Genomic DNA, 20,173 nt, shown 5'->3' with positions numbered 1-20,173 from the left:
TATACTGAATTTCATAAAAAGACTCTGTTTCATAATTTTTGCTCAAGACCCAGAAAAGAGGAAAGAAAACCAGCCTCTGCGTGGCAACACGTATTTTATAAAACATTCTCCTGAATCACCAGGGGGGGCATGTGATAGCAATAGTGTTTCCCTTTTGTGACTCTGTAAGCAAGAATTTTGGCAATTTTTATTAAACAGCGTCATATCCCTTTCATACCTATACTATTTCCACTTTACGCCACCCAGTCTGCATCTATTGTGATCATGAGGCTGTTAGGCACAAGCTAAGATAGCTTTAATTTGATGTGAACTCTTTGCGTTGCTCCCCATCTTCTCATTGTCATCTGCCATCCTCAGGGAAATCAAACTTAGTCTGGGGTGGGCTCCTATAATAAAGAGGCCAGAGGGAATTAACAACAGGGCTCTCTTTTAAACTTAGATTTATTTCTGTTAAGAAATGCATTCAAGTCTTTACCTATATCTTCAGATGGGTGAGGGCTCCAATGGCAAGGAGCTTTTCTGACCAGTTGGTATCACAGAACCAGACACAGTATCAGAGGGAGTTGAAACAATGTAGCTCTTTTGGGTTAGGTCAGGGGTCTTCAAACTAGAGCCTGGCCCCATCGTTTCAAATCTGGCCATGGCCATTCATTTACATATTATCTGTATAGTAAAGGATGAGTCTTGCCTGAAGAAAGGTTTGCCTCTTTGCCCCTGGCTCTTGGGAGGTAACCTCTAAGCCCTTGGAGTGTCCTGCCTGATGACAGAGGTGCCTTTGTTCACTGAGTCGGGGGCGGGGCGGTGGGCGGGGTGTCTTGGGCTACACTGGATAGTCTACGCTAACGATGGGATTCATGGTGGGGACCGTGGACCACGTGGTCTCAGCTCACCTCTGGAGGGGCAGGGTGCTAAGGTCAGCCACACAGGTGGGCAGCTGTGTCTAAGTGGACAACCCCCAGTAAAAATTCTGGACACCAAGGCTCGGGCGAGCGTCCCTGGTTGGCAGTACCCGGTGCACACTGTCACACATCAGTGCTGGGAGAAATAAGCACTGACGGCATGACTCCCCAGGGTGGGGGGTATGACTGGGAGCTCTCTGCCTGCTCTCCGCCGCTCTGCGCACCTTTTCCCCGTGTTGATTCTAATCCGTAGCCCTTCGCCATAATAAACTATAACTGCGAGGATTCCAATTTGCTGCGTTCTGTGAGTGCATCGAGTGAATTATTAAAGCTGAGGGTGGGCTTAAGGACCTCCTGAACCCACCTGTCTCCGGCTGCTTTCATGAGACAAGAACTGAGTTGAGTAGTTGCAACAGAGAGCAAATGGCCCACAAAGCCTAAAATATTTACTCTCCAGGCCTTTCCAGGAAAAGTGTGCCGACCCCTAAGTTAGTTGGTCAATACTTGGAGTAACATCTCACTATAAATTGATTTTGAGTAGGACTAAAGGAAAAGGGCTTTTTCAGTCATCACCACTTAAAATTAGCAGTCTTGTACAAAGGAAGTTAATATTTCATCTGGAATGATTTAAGGATGATTTAAATGCACCCTCATCGATCTAATATTGTCTGCTCTATTACCTGCTAAGTCACTACCTATTTCAAGCAATTCAGAACAAGCTGCTTGTGGTATCATGGCAATAAGAATGCACGGCGAGTTGGCCTTGGCGGATATAATTCCACTCATAAGGCCTATGCTGATTAATTTTTAAAAAATGAGAATTAGAGGTTGACTATTGGTAGATGTTTTTTACTACAAAGTTGATATTCTCTTGATACATTATTGTACAGATCATCAGTAGGTACCCTTTTTTTTTTTTAACCTCAATAAAACCCTTTTTATTGTGCCATTTGAAGAAAGCCTATTTTAGGCTGATAGAACATTAGGGCGCAATCAATTTCTGAACACACCTTTGTCCAATAAAATAGAGAATACGCACTTTTCTTCCCCAGGAAGGAAACATGGGGGCAAAGAACCCATACGCTTTGTTATACCAGGTGAGAACTCATTAGGTAGAACTCACCTGTGGCCCTGAAATAACAGGATTGCTTTGTGACTCTTCCTTTTCACCCCTCTCTTAAAAGTACACCTCATTTCTGCCTTTTTATGAATCATTTCCATGAAACTGGTTACGGCAATTGAAAGTAAATGTTATCTTTACATTATTCTAGCCCTTGTTTTTGCTGGACACCAAAGCAGCAGATACTCAATTAACATCTAACGTCTTAATCATCTCCGTGGCTGACACGGCTGAGAAATCATGCTGGCTTTGGGCAGGGTGCCAAGCCTTCTTGGTGACAGTCACACTATTTTAATTAATTTTCAGCTGTACTAAAGTGACTAGCCCTAGTATCTCACGACTGGTAGCATATTATATTGTTTTGCAACACACACACACACACACACACACACACACACACGCACGCAGAGCAGAACCTTGTTAGTTTAAATTTTTTGTTTGGGTTTGTGTTTAAGTATTCACACACCTTATTTGGAAACAACCAAAAAAACCTCAGAAATAAACAGATAGTTCTGAATGAAGGTATAGCCGCACAAGACTCACAGTGGGACTTCCACGCCGTACCTGGCAGTGTCCAGGTACACAGTTCAGCGGGTCCTCTTACCTTTATGGAGGTGGTGCAGTCAAAGCGAAACGATTTGGTCTGCCCATTTTCCAGATAGACTTTCAGGACATTTGGCATAAAAAGAAGTGAATTATCCTTAACAGTTTCCTATTTAACAAAAAAAAGAAAAAAAGAGAGGGGGTGTAAGTCAGTTGAATTAGGATTCTGCCCTTTGTAGAAGCAGCATATATCTGCAATTTATTCTAATCACAGCATAAAAAAATAAAAAATCAAACTCCCTAAGGCCAACCAAAGTATCCCTTTGGTGATATCTGAGTTCAGCTGTTCATAGCAAAATTCTTCTCTTCTAGCTACAAATAACTCAGCTGAATCAACTAAAAGACCTTTTCCCGTCAGAAGATTGATCAGATGAGTTTTTTTTTTTTTAAATTTAAATCAAGGTTTCCCACTGGAAAACGCAATGACAGAAATAATACCTTTGTAATTAGACCACAAGGCCAGACTTTAGCAGAGCAGCGTGTCTTAAACAGAAAGAGGACCAGCAATGATGATGTCTCACATGATGCCTGTTGGCAGGGGTCATGATGGTGAATCACAAGCATTAACAAGCTTCAAGTTTAAAGTAATTTTGTGAAATGATTTTTAACCCATTTAGAGATGTTCCTCAAACTCCAAGGGGATATATGAGGAACGGGTTAGTGTGTTAAAAGAATAAAACACTGTCTGTAACAAACACATAACTTAAAAATAAGTCAAAAAGAGATGCTTGAAGCGCAACCAAAAGTAAACAAAAGACACACATTCCTTTGAATTTTCTCTTTAACTGGCAGTAGGGAGAGATGAAAGGGGGAGCAGGAAGGCAAGCTGGGTGAGTTCCACGAACACGGGGTTGGTCATGAAGTCACAGGAGTGGAGGGGAAGTCGGCAATCATGAAAGCGTAAGTCCCTTGTTTTACAGATGAGGAAACTGAGACGAGATGGCCAGAGATTTGCTAACGTCCTACAGTTGGTCCATGAGAATTCAGTCCCTAAGTATGTCCGTGACAGGCTCATGCCTTTCGCTTCCTGTTTCTTTCTCTGACTCCCCTCCCCTCCTCTCTACTCCTGAGGGCTTCACACACGACTTTCCTGCTGCCCAATTCACTGAGTAAGAGTGGCTCCAAGTCCAGAAGGAAGGCCACACAATGACTCAGAAAAGCAAGAGGAGACTGGAAAGGAAGCCGGTCACAAAGGCTGAGGGGCAGACAGCAGACCGAATGTCCCTGCCACGCTCAGGCCTGTGGTGAGGCCACGGAGGCTGCAGGAGATGATCGACCCCCAGAGCTGTCCCCACACACCAGCTGCTTTTTATTCAGGGACAAAGGGAAGCTGCCACAGCAGCTCCTGGAATCATATTCTCTCTAAAGATGCATAAACTGATTGCCCAATCTCATGCTCAGAAGCTTGAGAAAAGATGAGGTAAGTTTGCCACGACCCTCTGTGTCATAGTCATTCCTCTGGGACTGGAACGAACAGCCTTAAACTGGGACAGTCTTGCTATGAAATGATAATTATGGTAACTCTGCACCCAGAGTGCTGGGGATTCACCGAGAGGAACAGAACAGACCGTGGTGTGAAAGGGGGCAAAGGGGACGGGGTGGGAGATGGCCACTGGGAGGACAAGGCCACAGCTAAAATGTACATGGGGCAGCACAGTGACAGCCTGAGGCCCCATCCCACAAACACCACAACAGTTTGATAGCTTGGCCAGTTAAGCCCCTGGATTCCGAGTGGGGCAGACGCAGGTCAGCAAGTTTTGGCCAGAAGACACTTGGCACCATGAGTGCCTTGCCCAGGATATGCAGGCCTCTATCTTCAAATTCAAATCCAGGACCACCCTCAGGGAAGAGTCTGTGGCCCATAGCAAGTATATCACGGATGAGATTTTTATCTCTTTGAGTTTATTTAAACAACAAAACCTCGACAACAAAAGGCGGCATTTCAAAGGTCCAAAAAAATATGAGCACCCTGGACGGTAGCTTTCTAAAAACTAAAAATACGAGGCTATATTTTTGGGGAAAAAATTGAAAATAAGCATCCTATCAATGTTTGCATCATTCATTTTGAAGATCAATTATGTGCCTGAGTAAACATGATTCCTATCAAGACCTATGGAGGGAGGTCTGGGCAGTATTTCTTCACTCCTGGTTGCATATAGGAAACTTTTCCCATCATTTTAACTTCTTTCCATTTTGATTAGTTGAAAGAACAGAGACATTTTATTTTGGATAAGGAAAACCTCAGGGGAAACCCTTCTCAAAATATAGAATGGGCTGTTATATGGAAGAATGCGCAGTTGGCAGAATGGGGAGAAATAGGTGAAAGTTTCCAAGAGGCATATTCTACTCAACATAAGGCAATGTCAAGTGATCTCAAATCAAACGAACTCCTTTGTAAAGCAGTGAAGTCTCTAACTCTGGAAGCATTCAAGGAAATACCGGACTACTATGTATTCTGGGTTTGTAAGAAGGAATAGAGCTGGCACAGCCTGGCGATCTCTCAAGCCGTCTACAATCCTGAGACTCGACACCCCTGTGAAATCCAACAACCAGTTCTGAACTGATCATTCCAGCGGGGCGACTGGTTCTGCTCAGTGCAAAGTCCCTACCTCAAGGCCTCTCTTTGAGTCACCAGCGGGTGTCTGTCAACTCACCGACACTTGGCCGTTGATGATGACCTCCTCGGAGAATCGCACTTTGACTGGATTGGACTTTAACCTTGCCTTTTTTGCAGCACTAATAAATGCTGATTTGGGAGACTAGAAAATAAGAAAACATTTGATCTGATTATTGGTAATGTAAGGCCAACCTTGTAAGAATTGTTTTCCATCTTTATCCTCCCAGATATTTAACATTTTTGCTAAAAAGTGTTTGGTGCATGCCCAACTCAAGGACTAAATACAAATTATGGATGCAGTTGAAACCCTGTTATGTTCATCGAGCAATAAGTTTGATTTAGCCACCAGACCAGAACTATAAACAGCATGTTCCATGTTCTTACTGAGCACATTTCCAAGGACCTTTTAAAATGACAGTGGTGGAAGTACATAAATCCTGCTTTCAACACAGAGCTTTGAGTACCATGTAGAAGGTGAGGTGGTAGCCAAATCTCATGCTGGGCTTATGACAAGTTGCACATTAGTTATGTATTTTAACAAGGTGGAGAAGAGCCACTGATAGTTCTAAAATGATTGATAATCCTACTGTTATTCACATTAACGGTATATGGGCACGCGAGCAGGTAAGGGTACACACACGCACACGTGCCAAAGCTCCCACGCTTTATGAGCCCAAAACTTGAGTTTCAGCCTCTTACTGGTAACCTGTGATCCTATGACCTTACTTAGAAGTGAAAGGTAGAGAGGAGACCTTGACTTAGAAGTGGAACTCAACTGAATCACTTCGCTGTACAGCAGTAATTAACACAACATTGTAAATCGACTATACTTCAATAAAATAAATAAATAAATAAGAAATAATATCAAAAAAAAAAGAAGGTCGACTTCACGTTCTGCCTCATCTTATAGGCCCTCTGTACTGTCTTTCATTGGAAAGAGGGGCTGAGGGATTCAGTTGGTCTCCCTCAGAAATGGAAAGGACAATGATAAAACCTGCTTAGAGGCTGTGATCTTGGTCAACTGCCTTCATCTGAGAATCAGCCTCATTGCATAGTTTTAACAAAGCCCGAGGGGAAGGGAACTCACGTGGTAGGTGAGCTCCCTACCATGTTGCAGGCACCATCTGTTTATTTTGAAAAAGAACTGCATTCTCTATTGAACCTAATATAGAGTTAAATATTTAGCTTGAATCATTACAACTGCAATTTTATAGATTAAAATGGTCAAATATTGGAAACGGCACATGGTTCAACCTAACGTTTTTCATACTATACAGTTCTAAGAGATTGAGGCTGTTGTGTAAAGAATTCTGGTAACTGACTCTAGAATCAACACAGAGGTTCAACCTCCTGTGTATTGCATTAATCTCAAAGCACAGAAGCCAGTTAGGGTGTCCCATACTTTGAATTTCAAGTAAAATGAAAAAAATAAAAGGATTCCCATCTTTGTCAAATACAAGTATACTTGAGATCAGTTTAAAAACAATACGATGGAATGGATAAGTTAAATGTGGTCTAGCCGTACGATGGAATACTATCTAGCCACAAAAGGAATGAAGTTCTGATACATGCTACAACATGGATTAACCTCGAAAACATCATGATAAGTGAAAGAAACCAGACACAAAAGGCCACACATTGTATGAATCGATTCCACTTATATGAAATGTCCAGAGTAGGAAAATTCTGTCTCTATGGAATAGAGACAGAAAGCAGATTAGTGGTTGCCAGGGGCTGGGGAGGGCGGCGGGGAGAATGAGGAGTGACTGTTTAATGGGTATGGGGTTTCCTTTTGGGGTGATGAAAATGTTCTGGAACTTGATAGAGGCAATGGTTGCATAAGATTCTGAATGTACTTAGTGCCACAGAACTGTACACTTAAAAATGGTTAAAATGGTAGATTTACGTTATGTGTATGTTGTTATAATAAAACAATCATTGTTGGAAAAACAGATGATAAAACATGTGGATGTGTATTCCTGGGTGGAGTTCTGCCTTAATGCTCAGAAAATCCTGTTATTTCAAAAGTTCCCCTGTGTCTTAAGGGCGGCATAGATGGATGCTTTGGCCTCCAGAGTTTCAATTCTTCCACTTATGCAAGATGTTTTAAGCGAACGGCTGCCCTTCAAAAACAAAATGAAACAAAAAACCAGAAAAACTCTGAATGGCTCCTCAAAAGAGTAGCTTTGAACATGCTCAACGTGACTTTTAAAAGTCCTACTGCAAAGCCGAAGTCATGGGACAGGGATGTTCTCTTCGGTACTGTAATTACAGGCCAAGCTTAGTCGTGATGAGTGAACAAATCATACAGTAGGGAGTTCATTTGCTTTTGATATGCCATTTTTTAGCTGAAGGGAAAACATTATTCTCCCGTAATGATTTTAAGCAGGGGATATTTACGTTGGCACAATGCGTTTAGCTCAAGTGAAGCGGCTGTAATAAAGCTACCCAGAACAGACACTGCTAATTAGATGAGATATTTGAATGCAGTAACACCCCACTTCCCCAGCATTGTTTGGGAATGATGTATTTCACATGTGTTCAGTGTGCCAGATACTGAGGTTTATTCCTCTACGCATCTGAATTTTTAAATGTGATATTTTACCTTATTTTTCTAAAATGTTACATAACTCCTTGCCTCAATAAAAAGTATATTTAACAGAATGTAGTTTCTATGCATCTCATTTGATGTATAATCTTAGAATGCAGTGATGTTCCTATGGAAGTACATAGGGTTATTTGCCCCTAAAGTGGTCCCATAGAGCAGAACTGGTCAAGCCGGGGATGCTTGTCTCTTCTGTCTGTAGCTATTGCATGCCCACTTCTTGGAGCCTCATTCCTGAATTTATTTCCCATGCCCTAATGACAAACCTGGTAATCTAGGAAAACCAGAAAGAAAACTAGATAGCCAAGGTAGTTAAGTAAATATTATTTTATACATATTTTGAAGTCAACAGACCTGGGATAAGTCTAAGAATCCATACAAGTTGCATTTTTCTTGTTCTGTATTTGTGACTATTTCATATAATGGATATACATTTTAAAAATTACTTTGTGTAAAAAAAAAAAAAAAAAAAAAATTACTTTGTGGTGATAAAAACATTAGCTCTACAAGTCTGAAGGTTACTGAATTAGAATCAGTAAAGTAATGGCTTCTTCCACTGGCTGGAGTTACCTCTGGTACATGGGGTATGCAAACCAGTCATGACTGCAGTTTTGACTCAGATCTCTCTTTGTGGCTAAAAAATATACAATGTGTACCACCCAAAAACCTGATAAATTAATTCCTGGCAACCTGCCGACCAATAGGTGCTGATCACAAGCACTTCATATCCTGCGGTGGAAATGACAAATAATTACTATTTCGAATAACCAGATTTTCCGGCTGTTAATTAATTTTAAGATTAAAAGGCCTCTAATCAACCCCTGCACCTCTTTCCAAATTCGCTGTTGCTAAGATGGCCACGATAGATGGCTGACAGGCTCCTGATGCTCTTAGAAGTCATTAGAACTTAGTTTGAAACAAAACTACATACATAAGATAAATTTCTCAGGGTATATGCTACCATACGACCCAGCGATCCCATTACTGGGCATATACCCTGAGAAAACCATAATTTAAAAAGAGTCATGTACCAAAATGTTCATTGCAGCTCTATTTACAATAGCCAGGACATGGAGGCAACCTAAGTGTCCATCCACAGATGAATGGATAAAGAAGATGCGGCACATATATACAATGGAATATTACTCAGCCATAAAAAGAAACGAAACTGAGTTATTTGTAGTGAGGTGGATGGACCTAGAGTCTGTCATACAGAATGAAGTAAGTCAGAAAGAGAAAAACAAATACCGTATGCTAACACATATATATGGAATCTTAAAAAAAAAAAGGTCATGAAGAACCTAGGGGCAAGACGGGAATAAAGATGCAGACCTACTAGAGAACGGACCTGAGGATATGGGGAGGGGAAAGGGTAAGCTGGGACAAAGTGAGAGAGTGGCATGGACATATATACACTACCACACGTAAAATAGATAGCTAGTGGGAAGCAGCCGCATAGCACAGGGAGATCAGCTGGGTGCTTTGTGACCACCTAGAGGGGTCGGATATGGAGGGTGGGAGGGAGGGAGACGCAAGAGGGAAGAGATATGGGGACATATGTATAACTGATTCACTTTGTTATAAAGCAGAAACTAACACACCGTTGTAAAGCAGTTACACTCTAATAAAGATGTTAAAAAAAAAAAAGATAAATTTCTGAAGCTGAAGTGTAAGGTCCTGAATTTGCCATCCCTGTAGCTCTAAAGGACACTTATATAGTAGGCACTGAGTACATACTTAGTGAGGACTAACTAGCCAACAGTTATCACCGGATGACTTAGTTTGGACTTCCCCCAAAGCAGACCCTAAGAGCAGGATTCACAAGCAGGGAGCTGATTTGGGAGATGCTCCCAGGGAGCAGGGGAAGGGAGACAGGGAGGGTGAGGAAGCCAACGAAGCATTCATTGTTAAGTCAGGCACCACTGTGAGCAACTGGCGTTTAACCCTGCTGGGAATGTCTGGGAAACAAGGCACGCTGTATGCCTCAGGGTTACACTGACTGAGGAGAGAGGGAGCTGGGGTATCTACCCACCAGCTCCTGTCAATCAGTGATGGAGTGGCTGCTCTTCTGAGAGTGAGAATTCCTAGTGGAGTGCTCAAAGAGCACTTCTGGCCTGCTCCATGAGCATGGCCCTGTGGCCAGAAAAAACCCACAGGCAAAGAATCACTGGTGCTCTCAGTTGGAAATTGGGCCGGCATGCTCAGCATGACACATGCCAAGGGGATATGTTCTGGGTTCTGATAATATCTACTATGCTGGAGCTCCCATGAGGAGGTGTGTAGCCTCCCTCAGGTATGTGGAACACAGTGGAAGGTAGACAGGAGGTGAGAGGCAGGCAAGCAGGTCCCTCAGTTCTTTGGCCTAGAAGAAACCTGAGGGAAGGTGAATCATGGTAGCTCAGGGATGCCAGAACTGAGAGTGACTTAGCCCAAGTCCCACTGACTTGGGGTTGTATGAGGAGAGGTTACAGAGACTCTTTAAATACTCTCTGTCTCAGGTAATGTTGGACTGGAAAGCTCTGAAAGTTCTAGACTTGGGAACTATGGAAAGGAAAGAGGGGAGCAGCTGGCCAAGAAAGATCTGGAATAAAAATGGTAACAGTATAAGGGAAGAAGATGGTGTGTCAGAAAAAAACAAATAAAATCCATGAGTAACCCAAAAATTCCTCTTCTAAAATTCAATCCTGAGGAAAAGCTATTAAATACAGATAAAGACTTACACACAAAGATGCTCTTTGCAGAATTATTTATAATAGAAACACATTAGAGACAGTGGGCTTAATGATGGGTGTTGATTAAGGAAATCTTGCTTCAATGTAATGTTTTACAGCCATGTATATAATGCTTATATAGAATCCTTGATGACACGGGAAAATGCTTGATATACGAAGTAAAAGATGCAGAATAGAAGTGTACGTGTAATATGATCTCAACTGCTGACAAGGCATTCGAACAAAAAGACTGGAAAGAAATAGGCCAAAATGTTTACACTGGTTGTCTCTGAGGATAAGTATTGCCAGCACATATTTTTCTGCTTCTGTATTTCCTTCTGCACTTCCACAATTTTTCTCTAAGAAATAAAGTAAAAATGGTGGAGAGAGAGTCCTCCATAATACTTAAAATAAGAAGGCAAAAACCTGTTAAGAATTATTTCTTACCAAAGAATTTTGGGAATCCTAAGACTTTTCTCCCAAGCTCCCTTGACCTGGGCCTCACTGGAGATTGATTTCTGTGGCTGGGTCATGTTGGGGTGCCCTGGGGACACGTGGAGTATGGCAAAAAGGTGTAAACATCGGCTCTCTGTCTGGACCAGATCTTATTATGCAGAAGAAATACAACATAAAAAAATGCTGACCAGTAAGTTGCAAAGAAATTAAAATGCTGAATGCTATTGTCTGTAATAAAAGTAGAATTTATAGACTTTCTTTTGGTCTGGTGGGTCCTCTGTTTCTGCATGTCAATTCTGGTTGCCAAGAGAATGTTCAGCAAATACATAAAACCTTTAAAAAAAAGCCATTTGCTTGTAGGAAAATCCAAACACAAAAATATAAGTAAAACTTCACAGTCTCCTTTCCCATGTGCACCCCTCTCTCCATTTAATGTATCTATTTAAGTAACTTCGGGGTTTCAACTCTTATAATTCAGAGGAGGAAAAAGTCACTTTGGACTGGATCAAGAAGGGAAGACTTTAGGTGTGGGACACTGGTTCCCCAGTGGGGGTGATTTTGGTCCCCAGGGAACATTTGAGACTGTCTGGAGACATTTTGGTTGTCACCAAACCCAACAGTGCTGATGCTGAGAAACTCTGGGGTAGCATTTAGAATTTGTGCTGAGACTTGAAAGGTGAGAAGGCTTTGGTGAGCCGAGGAGGTGGCGGGTGGAGTACGTGATGGGCATTTCAGGAAGGAGGGCTGGTCAAAGTTGAGAATTCATCTATGATGACTGGTCGGGAGAGAGTGACTCTGGGGAACAGAGGTGCAACCGTTGGCCATAAGAACAAGCAACACTCCTGAATGTTGACTTTCAATATAGCACAACAGCAGGAGCCAGCTGAACTCCTAGAAAATTCCAGGTTATCTGTTAAAAGGAAGTTCCATGATTCACGGATAGTAATGAGTATTCATATGAATAACAAGTCATGCAGACTCAAATGGCAAAAAAAGCAAGCAAAGCAACAAGACAAAACCCTTAACTTAAATGCAAAACTCCTCTAAATTTACTGTTTGGGGGTAACATGCGACCCCATGTTGGAAAAATAACCTGGTTTGGAGTAAAATGGTTCTGATCTTGCATTACTAATAGGTTATAAAGTAGGAAGAGAGAATTCAGGAAAGACAATGAAAGCTCGTAGTTCCGCCAGGAATTTATAGTTGGTCCATCACTTGCGTATGTTAGACACTCACATTGGCTTTACCCAAATGCATTTGTTCATTGCAAAGAAATGAAGAAGTGTGGATAGATTTGAAGTAGGTGTGAGTGACAACTGGGTTAAATGAAACAATCTAAAAACAGATGAGCTGTACTTCATATGGAAAGAATCGCCAGGTCACGAGGTGGTGAAGCAGGAAGGCCCTTGGACGGGATGCCACCTGACCTCCTCCTTACACAGATGAGGAAATCGGGGTCCAGAGCAGGTGTGGGAGTCGCCTTTTATACTGCTGGGAACTAGATCTCAAGTCTTGGTTCTTTAACCTCCTGCTGTCTCCTTAGATTTCAAATCCAAACGTGTTTGTGTGTGTGTGTAGCTGTGTCAAAGAGTTGGGACTAAAAGTAACAGTCAATATTAAACCGTGCTTTTAATACATGTAGTAATGACCCTACATGGCATAACTTGTGGTCTTGGTTAGTTCAATTTGTGATCTTATTACAAGCTTGAATACATATTTTTTTCCTGCCTAAAATGACTAGCCCATAGCGCTTAGAAGGAAAATTCCAGGACAGGGGAGATGAAGAGTTTGGTCAGAAGATGGAGACTGGCAAATGCCAGAGCCTCTGAATTGATGTAGAAATCTCCGTGGGGAAGAAAATAAAAGCATAAGTAGGTTGGAATCTCTGCCGCTCCATGTGAAGGCCACACAAGATATTGACAGTAAATGTTTGGGGAAAAATCTGAAGGAATTTGCCTCAGTATTTTTTAGTTCACTGACCATGTATGAAATTCACAAGCAATGGCAAATCTATAGAAATAAATAAATAGTAAATTAGTGGCTGCTTGGGACTGAGGGTAGGGAAAGGAATTCATTGTAAATGGGAATGAGGAATCCAGTTGGGGTGATGGACGTGTTCTCAAACTGGATGGTGGTGATGGTTGCGTACCTCAGTAGACTTTATAAAGATCATGGACTTGTACACTTGAAATGGGTGAATTTTACGATATGCGAATTATACCATGATAAAGTTGTTTTTAAAAAAATCATGGGGGGCTTCCCCGGTGGTGCAGTGGTTGAGAGTCTGCCTGCCAGTGCGGGGGACACGGGTTCGAGCCCTGGTCTGGGAAGATCCCACATGCCACGGAGCAACTGGGCCCGTGAGCCACAATTACTGAGCCTGCGCGTCTGGAGCCTGTGCTCCGCAACGGGAGAGGCGGCGATGGTGAGAGGCCCGCGCACCGCGATGAAGAGTGGTCCCCACTTGCCGCAACTAGAGAAAGCCCTCGCACAGAAACGAAGACTCAACACAGTCATAAATAAATAAATAAATAAATAAATAAAAGACCGTGAATTTCAAAAAAAAAAAAAAAAAAAATTCACTGATACTAAACAGAGAAGAGGTGGAGCTAGATAAACTTTAAAAAAAAAAAAAAAATCATGGGAACTGAAAGCAGTACGATTTTAATCACTCCCCACCTTCCTGACAAGGCCGCTGAAATGTCCAATGTCTCCACCAAATCATTTAGATGGGGGTAAGAGAAACAATCATGCTTCAACTTCCTACAATTAGATATTCCCTTTAGACTTGTGATGCTTAAGCTGGAAACTTAAGAATCACAAGGAAATTCTTGAGTTTTGTGTCATTTCTAGATGTGAGAGGCACATAGGACTGAAAAGCTGATTTTCAAGTTACTTAGGAAACGCATCACTTTCTTTTCTCTCCAATGAAGGATTTGCTATCTTGGAGTACAAAAATACAAATAACCAAGATCTTGGAACTGGTACTGTGAATGCATGTTATTTCTCTCTGCTGTTAGTCACTGGAGTGGAGTGGGAGGAGGAGACTGGAAATCTGAGATCACACACAGGCACTTTTACTCACAGGACACTTACAGGGTAAGGCTGAATGACAGTGAGGAGTATCGATTCTTTGCAGCTTCTGTAAGAGAGAGAAAAAAAATATTTATGATATGCACAAAGCCTGGACTCTAGCGGTGACGGTGCTCTTTTAAAACAAAATGTGTGATGTTGGCGAATGTTCCTTGGGCTCCCAGGGCAGAGAATCAAAAGGCTCACAAGTGGGCTTTCAGACCACAGAGAAAACTGGAATCAAATGTTCAGCCGGTGGAAAGCTTCCTATTCGGTTTATATTGGGTGATATTATCTGCGACACCAAACAGCAGAGCCCTAAAATAAAACTCGCTGAGGGAAGATTGGATTTTAAAAGCATCAGCTCGGTCTCTCAAAATTGATTCTCCCCTTCCGATTTTCCTTTAGCCGCTTAAAATGTCTGTGTAATTCTCTGGAAGGGGATAGATTTTAAAAAATTCTATCAATTCATTGAATGTCAGTATCTTCTTAGCATCATGAAAGAAAAATGTCACTGTAGGTTTCTTATGTAAAAACAGTATCCCAGCAAATGTGACTTCCCATACCATGTGGCTTTCTAAGGCTGCAGTAACAATGCCTACGACCTTGGGCCGATAAACATTTCAGATGGGCGCTCATTGGGAAATACTGTTCACCATAGGGAACACTGTGTGGCCAAAAGCAGAACAGTGTAATCTAATGGTTTATTTAATTTCCCCCAAGTAACCCAAACCTTTCAAATAACTCGAACCCTTGGGGAAAAATCATATTATGGGTTATAATAGTTTTTCTTCCTTCCTTCCTTTGTTCCTTTTTTATCCTGAGTAGGAGAAAGGTCACTTGCCATTTTGTTGAGGTGGAGCTGACTTTTTTTACTTTAGGAGGTAATTAATTACCTGCTTTTGTGATTTCCTGCCCAAATGACTAAAGCGAAGGGGATCTGTGGCAGTGCTGTTCTCTTGGAGAAGCCACGACAAATGGCATTTCTAGCATTAAGTGCTCTTCAGCCCCTTACTATAAGCCCCTTGCCTGGGGAGGACCATGTGACTTGCCCCAGCGGCGGTAGGGGTGGCCCCTGACCGAAGGAGTCAGGGCAGCGAAGAAGAGAAATCAATGGAGAGGAGAAAGAGGACTAGAATTCAAGAGCTGGAGGAAGAATTGAATCAGAACTGATGGTGATGGTGGGGAGGGCCCGTCTGACCCCATCAATTCTTAGTTGCCAAGGGCTGGCAGAAAGCCCCAGTAATTGGAGTGGCAGACAGCGTTCCCATTAGAAGCACTAATAGCGCGACAGTGTAATCAAATGAGAATTCCCAGTGGATGGGATGAATGATCTTGCTTTGCTGGTGGCCATGGAGCCCCGTGTAGCAGTTCTGGGGAGCAATCTGGCACCCCTAGGCAAACTTCAGCGCCACGAGCACTATGACCCGGGCATTCCACTCTGGTTTACATCACAAAGAAATTCTGCCACTAGCCTTTAAGGGAATGCGGATGAAGATGTTCCCTGCCGTGGAAGGCATGGAAGTGAAGCAGTGGAGGCAAGGTGGGCGTCCAGCTCTAGGAGGGTGGGCGTGTGAATGTAGGGATGGAGTGTCGAGGAATGATGCGGCAGGACGAATCAGAGTGTGGCAGCCGCGGTGTGGGCCTGTTTGTCCTGCCTGGCCTGCTCTACCCAAGGCTGCCCCCAGAGCCCTCAGCAGCAGGCCAATGGGCCCAGAACTCATCGTCAGGGCACAGCTGATTGGACCCGAGTGCTGGAATGAGGCCATCAGATGTCCCCTCTCCAGAAGCAGAACTAAGAGACACAGACAAAGAGAGTTGGGAGCCGAGTCACATTCACGACTGAATAAGAAAGAGTAAAGGTTACAGATGCCAGGGGTCCCCTGAGCAGGCCTGGTTCCCACCATTCCTGAGGGCTGTTTGCGCACCATTTTACATCAGTAAAACAGCTAATGTAAGATATCTCAGTATTATATCTATCATCAGTCCTGGGAATGGGCTTTTATCTCTCTTTTCTCTCATCTACAAGTACTTAATTATTACTTGCCAGACAAGAAGAATTAAAGCCACAATGCTTTGGGTCCCTTAGGATTCCAATCCTAGAGGGAAAGAAAGATAGAAGCTACAAGTGTTCATATGTTACAGGGCGCTACGATGACTGAGGCCTCATGGCAATCACCCCTACATGCCAAAACAGGGTGCTACATACTTTCAAAGGGGGTATTAAAAACCACAGTTTGGGACTCTTATTCATCTTGGGGTCTTAATCATGACTTAATTTTAAAAAATGGTAACAGGGAGAGGCCTGTGGAAGCAGCACATGCCCAAAGAGCAGAGGCTATATTTGCAAGATTATTACCCTTCCACTGAGACAGGCCTTAAGTGTGCAATTCCTGTGGACGATATCTGGACGACACGGTAGAAATGGTGCCCTGGGGTCGTTTAATGAAGGCATTGCTCAACTGAGCTTCTTCCAGGGGCAGGAGGGCCTTAGTAGAAAGATATAGAAGCTAAGCAGTGCTGGACATAGCCAGCCGTTGGGTACCATCTGACTCAAGGGAACTGCAGTTGGAACAACTCAAAAGAGAAGTCTTCCAGAAATCTACAAATGTGTCCACAAGTCAACCTACATGATCTTCCATGGACAGAGGAAACCAATGTCGGATTACCTTGGTGCCAATCGAGTGAGAACTTTCCTGCTTTTTACCTCACTGTCCTGGCCTCATTTCAATGTGGAAGGAGCCAAAGCTAGACAAGAATGTTGGGGAATGCCCCTTAACCCAGTGCAGGCTTCCCAGGCCGGAAATAGGGGCAAGGGAGAAATTCTGTGGAGTTGGCAGTTTTGACTATTACATGACAATTGAACATTTTAATTACAGATTACAGGTTGTTGTGATTACAAGTGTCCAAGTGATTGGAGAAATTTTCTGAAACTGCTCAATACATTTGCAGACCTGCCTGAGATTTTAATGAAGACCTGGCCCTGGAGAGCTCTTCTGAATGGGCAATGGGGGAAAAGAACAGTTGCTTTACGATTCCTTCCTCTGAGACCTACTTGCTACACTTATCCCCAATTTCTCTTTACTTAAACTGACTTGAGTAGATCACATTATTTGAGTCCAAACAATCCTTGACTAAGACAGTCCGTGCTTAGAACCTGAAGAAGAAACAGTAAAAAGGTAAATGCAAGAATGAGGGGTATGAGGTGGTAGGATGGATGTGCCCACGAGGCTGTGGAAAAAATGCTCATTTTCCCTAGAGCAATGCTCAATGGCACTGTATTTATTTGTTCATTTCTGGAAAAAGAAGAAAATATTCACAGCTCCAGTGCAGCCTCTTAGGAGCAGACAAGCCCCTGGAGGAGGACTCATTATTCATCTTAGATGCTAACAAAATAAGCATAGAGCGCATTAGCTTCCTACTGTTGCTGTAATAAATTGCCACAACTTAGTGGCTTAAAACAGCACAGATTTGTTATCTTACAAGTCTGGTGGTCAAAAGTCTGAAACGGGCCTCTCTAGGCTATGAAATCAAGGTGCCAATAGGGCTGCATTCATTCTGGAACCCTTTCCAGATTCTGAAGACTTCCTGTATTCCTTGGTTCACGGCCCCTTCCTCCATCTTCAAAACCCAGGCAAAGTAGCATCTTCAAATTTCTCCCTGACTCTCCTGCCTTCCTCTTTCACCTACATGGGCCCTTGTGATTACATTGGGTCCACCTGGATAATCCAGGAAAATTGCTCCATCCTTAACTGAATCACACCTGCAAAGTTACAGGCTCTGGGGATTAGGATGTGGACGTCTTTAGGGGATCATTACTCTGTCCTATCACAGAAGCTAGCTTCTTTAGTTATTTAGTGCTGCATAACAAATTACCATAAACTTAGCAGCTTAAAACAACACACATTTATTATCCCACACTTTCTATGAAGCAGACAGATGAGTATGATTTAACTTGGTCATCTTTTTCAAGTTCTCTGATGAGACCACAATCAAGTGTTGCCCAGGGCTGAGGTCTCATCTGAAAGCTCAGTTGGGAAGGATCCATTTCCTGTGGTTTTTGGCAGGATTAAATTCCTTTTGGGATTGTTGGACCAAGGGCCTCAGTTCCTTGCTGGCAGTGGCTAGAGGTCATCCTCAGTTCCTTGCCACATGTGCCCCCTCAACATGGCAACTTGCTTCAAAAAATGATCAAAGGAGAGGGACTCCTTTGGCAAGATGGATGGAATGTATAATCTTAGGTAACACAATCATAATCATGGAAGTGATATTCCATCACCTTTGCCATATTCTGTTGGTTAGAAGCAAGTCACAGGTCCCACCCATATTAAAAGAGAAGGAAATACACAAAGTTATGAACATCAGGAGGCAGGGCTCATCCATGGGGCCATCTCAGATTCTGTCTGCCACACCAGCAAAGAAAGATTCATAGCCAATTAACCTACAAGTATCTCAAAAGTAGTGTCCACCCATGACTTCACCTTACACAGAATTTTTTTCTGTCAAGAATGTCAGGAAGAAGCATTGATCAGTATACCTTGTTTAATTTGAAAATGGGAACCATTTTTCAAAATACGTCTATTATATTTATAGCATTTAAATTCTTTGTGTCTATAGTAATTCCCTGTAAGTTGCCTGAAACATAACCTATATTGATTTTAATTTTACCACTTAAGGAGTAACTGAAGTTATCTGAATTGAAATAAAACATTCCAATATGTTATTTAACATTAGGACTGGGGATATGTTTTTCTTCCATTTTCTCTTGCCTATAATTATTTAATTATAACCTGCCAGACGAGAACAATTAACTCCATAATGTTTTGGATTCCTTAGAATTCCTAACCCTAAGATCCTAGGAGGAAGAAAAGAAGGCCTAAGCCATTTAAAAATAGCCTCAACAGGAAGATTAGAATTCAGAATGAAAGATGGCACATTCAAGTAATCAGATAACTTCTTTTTAGGAGGGCTTAAAACAGCTAGGGACTTGAAAAAAAATCCAGTTGGAAGCACATTTAGAGAAGTATTATTTCATAATAAATGCCAAGTGAATTTTCTACTTTTAAAGAGTAATTTCAAATTAGAGTGCCAATATTTTTTAAATGGTTGAATTTGAGAAAAACATCATTTTAATCCCTGTATCACAGTGCTGACCTGCAGAGGAAGATACAGTCTAACCTACCCTAAATCACTCCTATCAAATTTGCCTTTAATTCCTCTCTCTTCATTCCTTTAACAAAAGTCTTTTATTTTTTTGATGGTAAGTCCCTTGGAACATGTTTGGGACACCCAGCATCAGGGCTTGCAGGGCATCCTTCGGAACCACATCCCATTTTAAAATTTCATTGGATGGGATTCTGTTGTGGCAAATGAATAACCTCAGATTCTAAAGAGGCTTTCAGTATTAAAATCCCTTTCAACAATGAAGCTAAAGTTGGTGTTTGCTTTCTCTTAGAGCAGGATAGCTTGGCACCTTTCTTAAACTGACTTTCCCACTTCATATTTACATGATCTTTTTTTTTTAAATAAATTTATTTATTTATTTATTTTTAGCTGCATTGGGTCTTTGTTGCTGTGTGTGGGCTTTTCTCTAGCTGCGGCGAGCGGGGGCTACTCCTTGTTGCGGTGCGTGGGCTTCTCATTGCAGTGGCTTCTCTTGTTGAGGAGCACGGGCTCCAGGTGCGCGGGCTTCAGTAGTTGTGTCACGCAGGCTCAGTACATGTGGCACACGGGCTCTAGAGCACAGGCTCAGTACTTGTGGCACACAGGCCTAGCTGCTCCACGGCACGTGGGATCTTCCTGGATGAGGGCTCGAACCCGTGTCTCCTGAATTGGCAGGCAGATTCTTAACCACTGCGCCACCAGGGAAGCCCTTTATATGATCTTAATATTGCAATACATAATCACATTGGCATGCGCTATTGTATACTTCCCTTCTAGACCGACTAAACGATTCCCTTGACTAACTCAGAGATCAATATGAATTTACGTTGTGAAGAGCAATGAGATTTCCTTAGAGACTGGGAAAACAGAACAAAATGAAGCATAAACAAAAAAACACTAAAATATAAAGAATATATTTTATGTCAA

General features: G+C 42.4%; 1 protein-coding gene across 1 annotated transcript in view; it reads right to left on the bottom strand.

Moving 5' to 3' along the window:
• Nucleotides 1-20,173, bottom strand: part of FRMPD4 (FERM and PDZ domain containing 4) — a 176,889-nt gene that overhangs the window by 31,908 nt on the left and 124,808 nt on the right. Inside the window, exons 4-6 of the mRNA XM_068533623.1 lie at nt 14,108-14,153; nt 5,277-5,381; nt 2,624-2,731 (exon numbers count right to left, since the gene is read on the bottom strand). Coding sequence (XP_068389724.1) covers nt 2,624-2,731; nt 5,277-5,381; nt 14,108-14,153 — 259 coding nt within the window. The remainder of the gene's footprint in view (nt 1-2,623; nt 2,732-5,276; nt 5,382-14,107; nt 14,154-20,173) is intronic.

The sequence above is a fragment of the Eschrichtius robustus genome, chromosome X (genome assembly GCF_028021215.1).
Source record: "Eschrichtius robustus isolate mEscRob2 chromosome X, mEscRob2.pri, whole genome shotgun sequence".
Taxonomy (NCBI): domain Eukaryota; kingdom Metazoa; phylum Chordata; class Mammalia; order Artiodactyla; family Eschrichtiidae; genus Eschrichtius; species Eschrichtius robustus.
The sequence above is the reverse complement of the archived record's forward strand: the minus strand, read 5'-3'. Positions and strand labels throughout refer to the sequence as shown.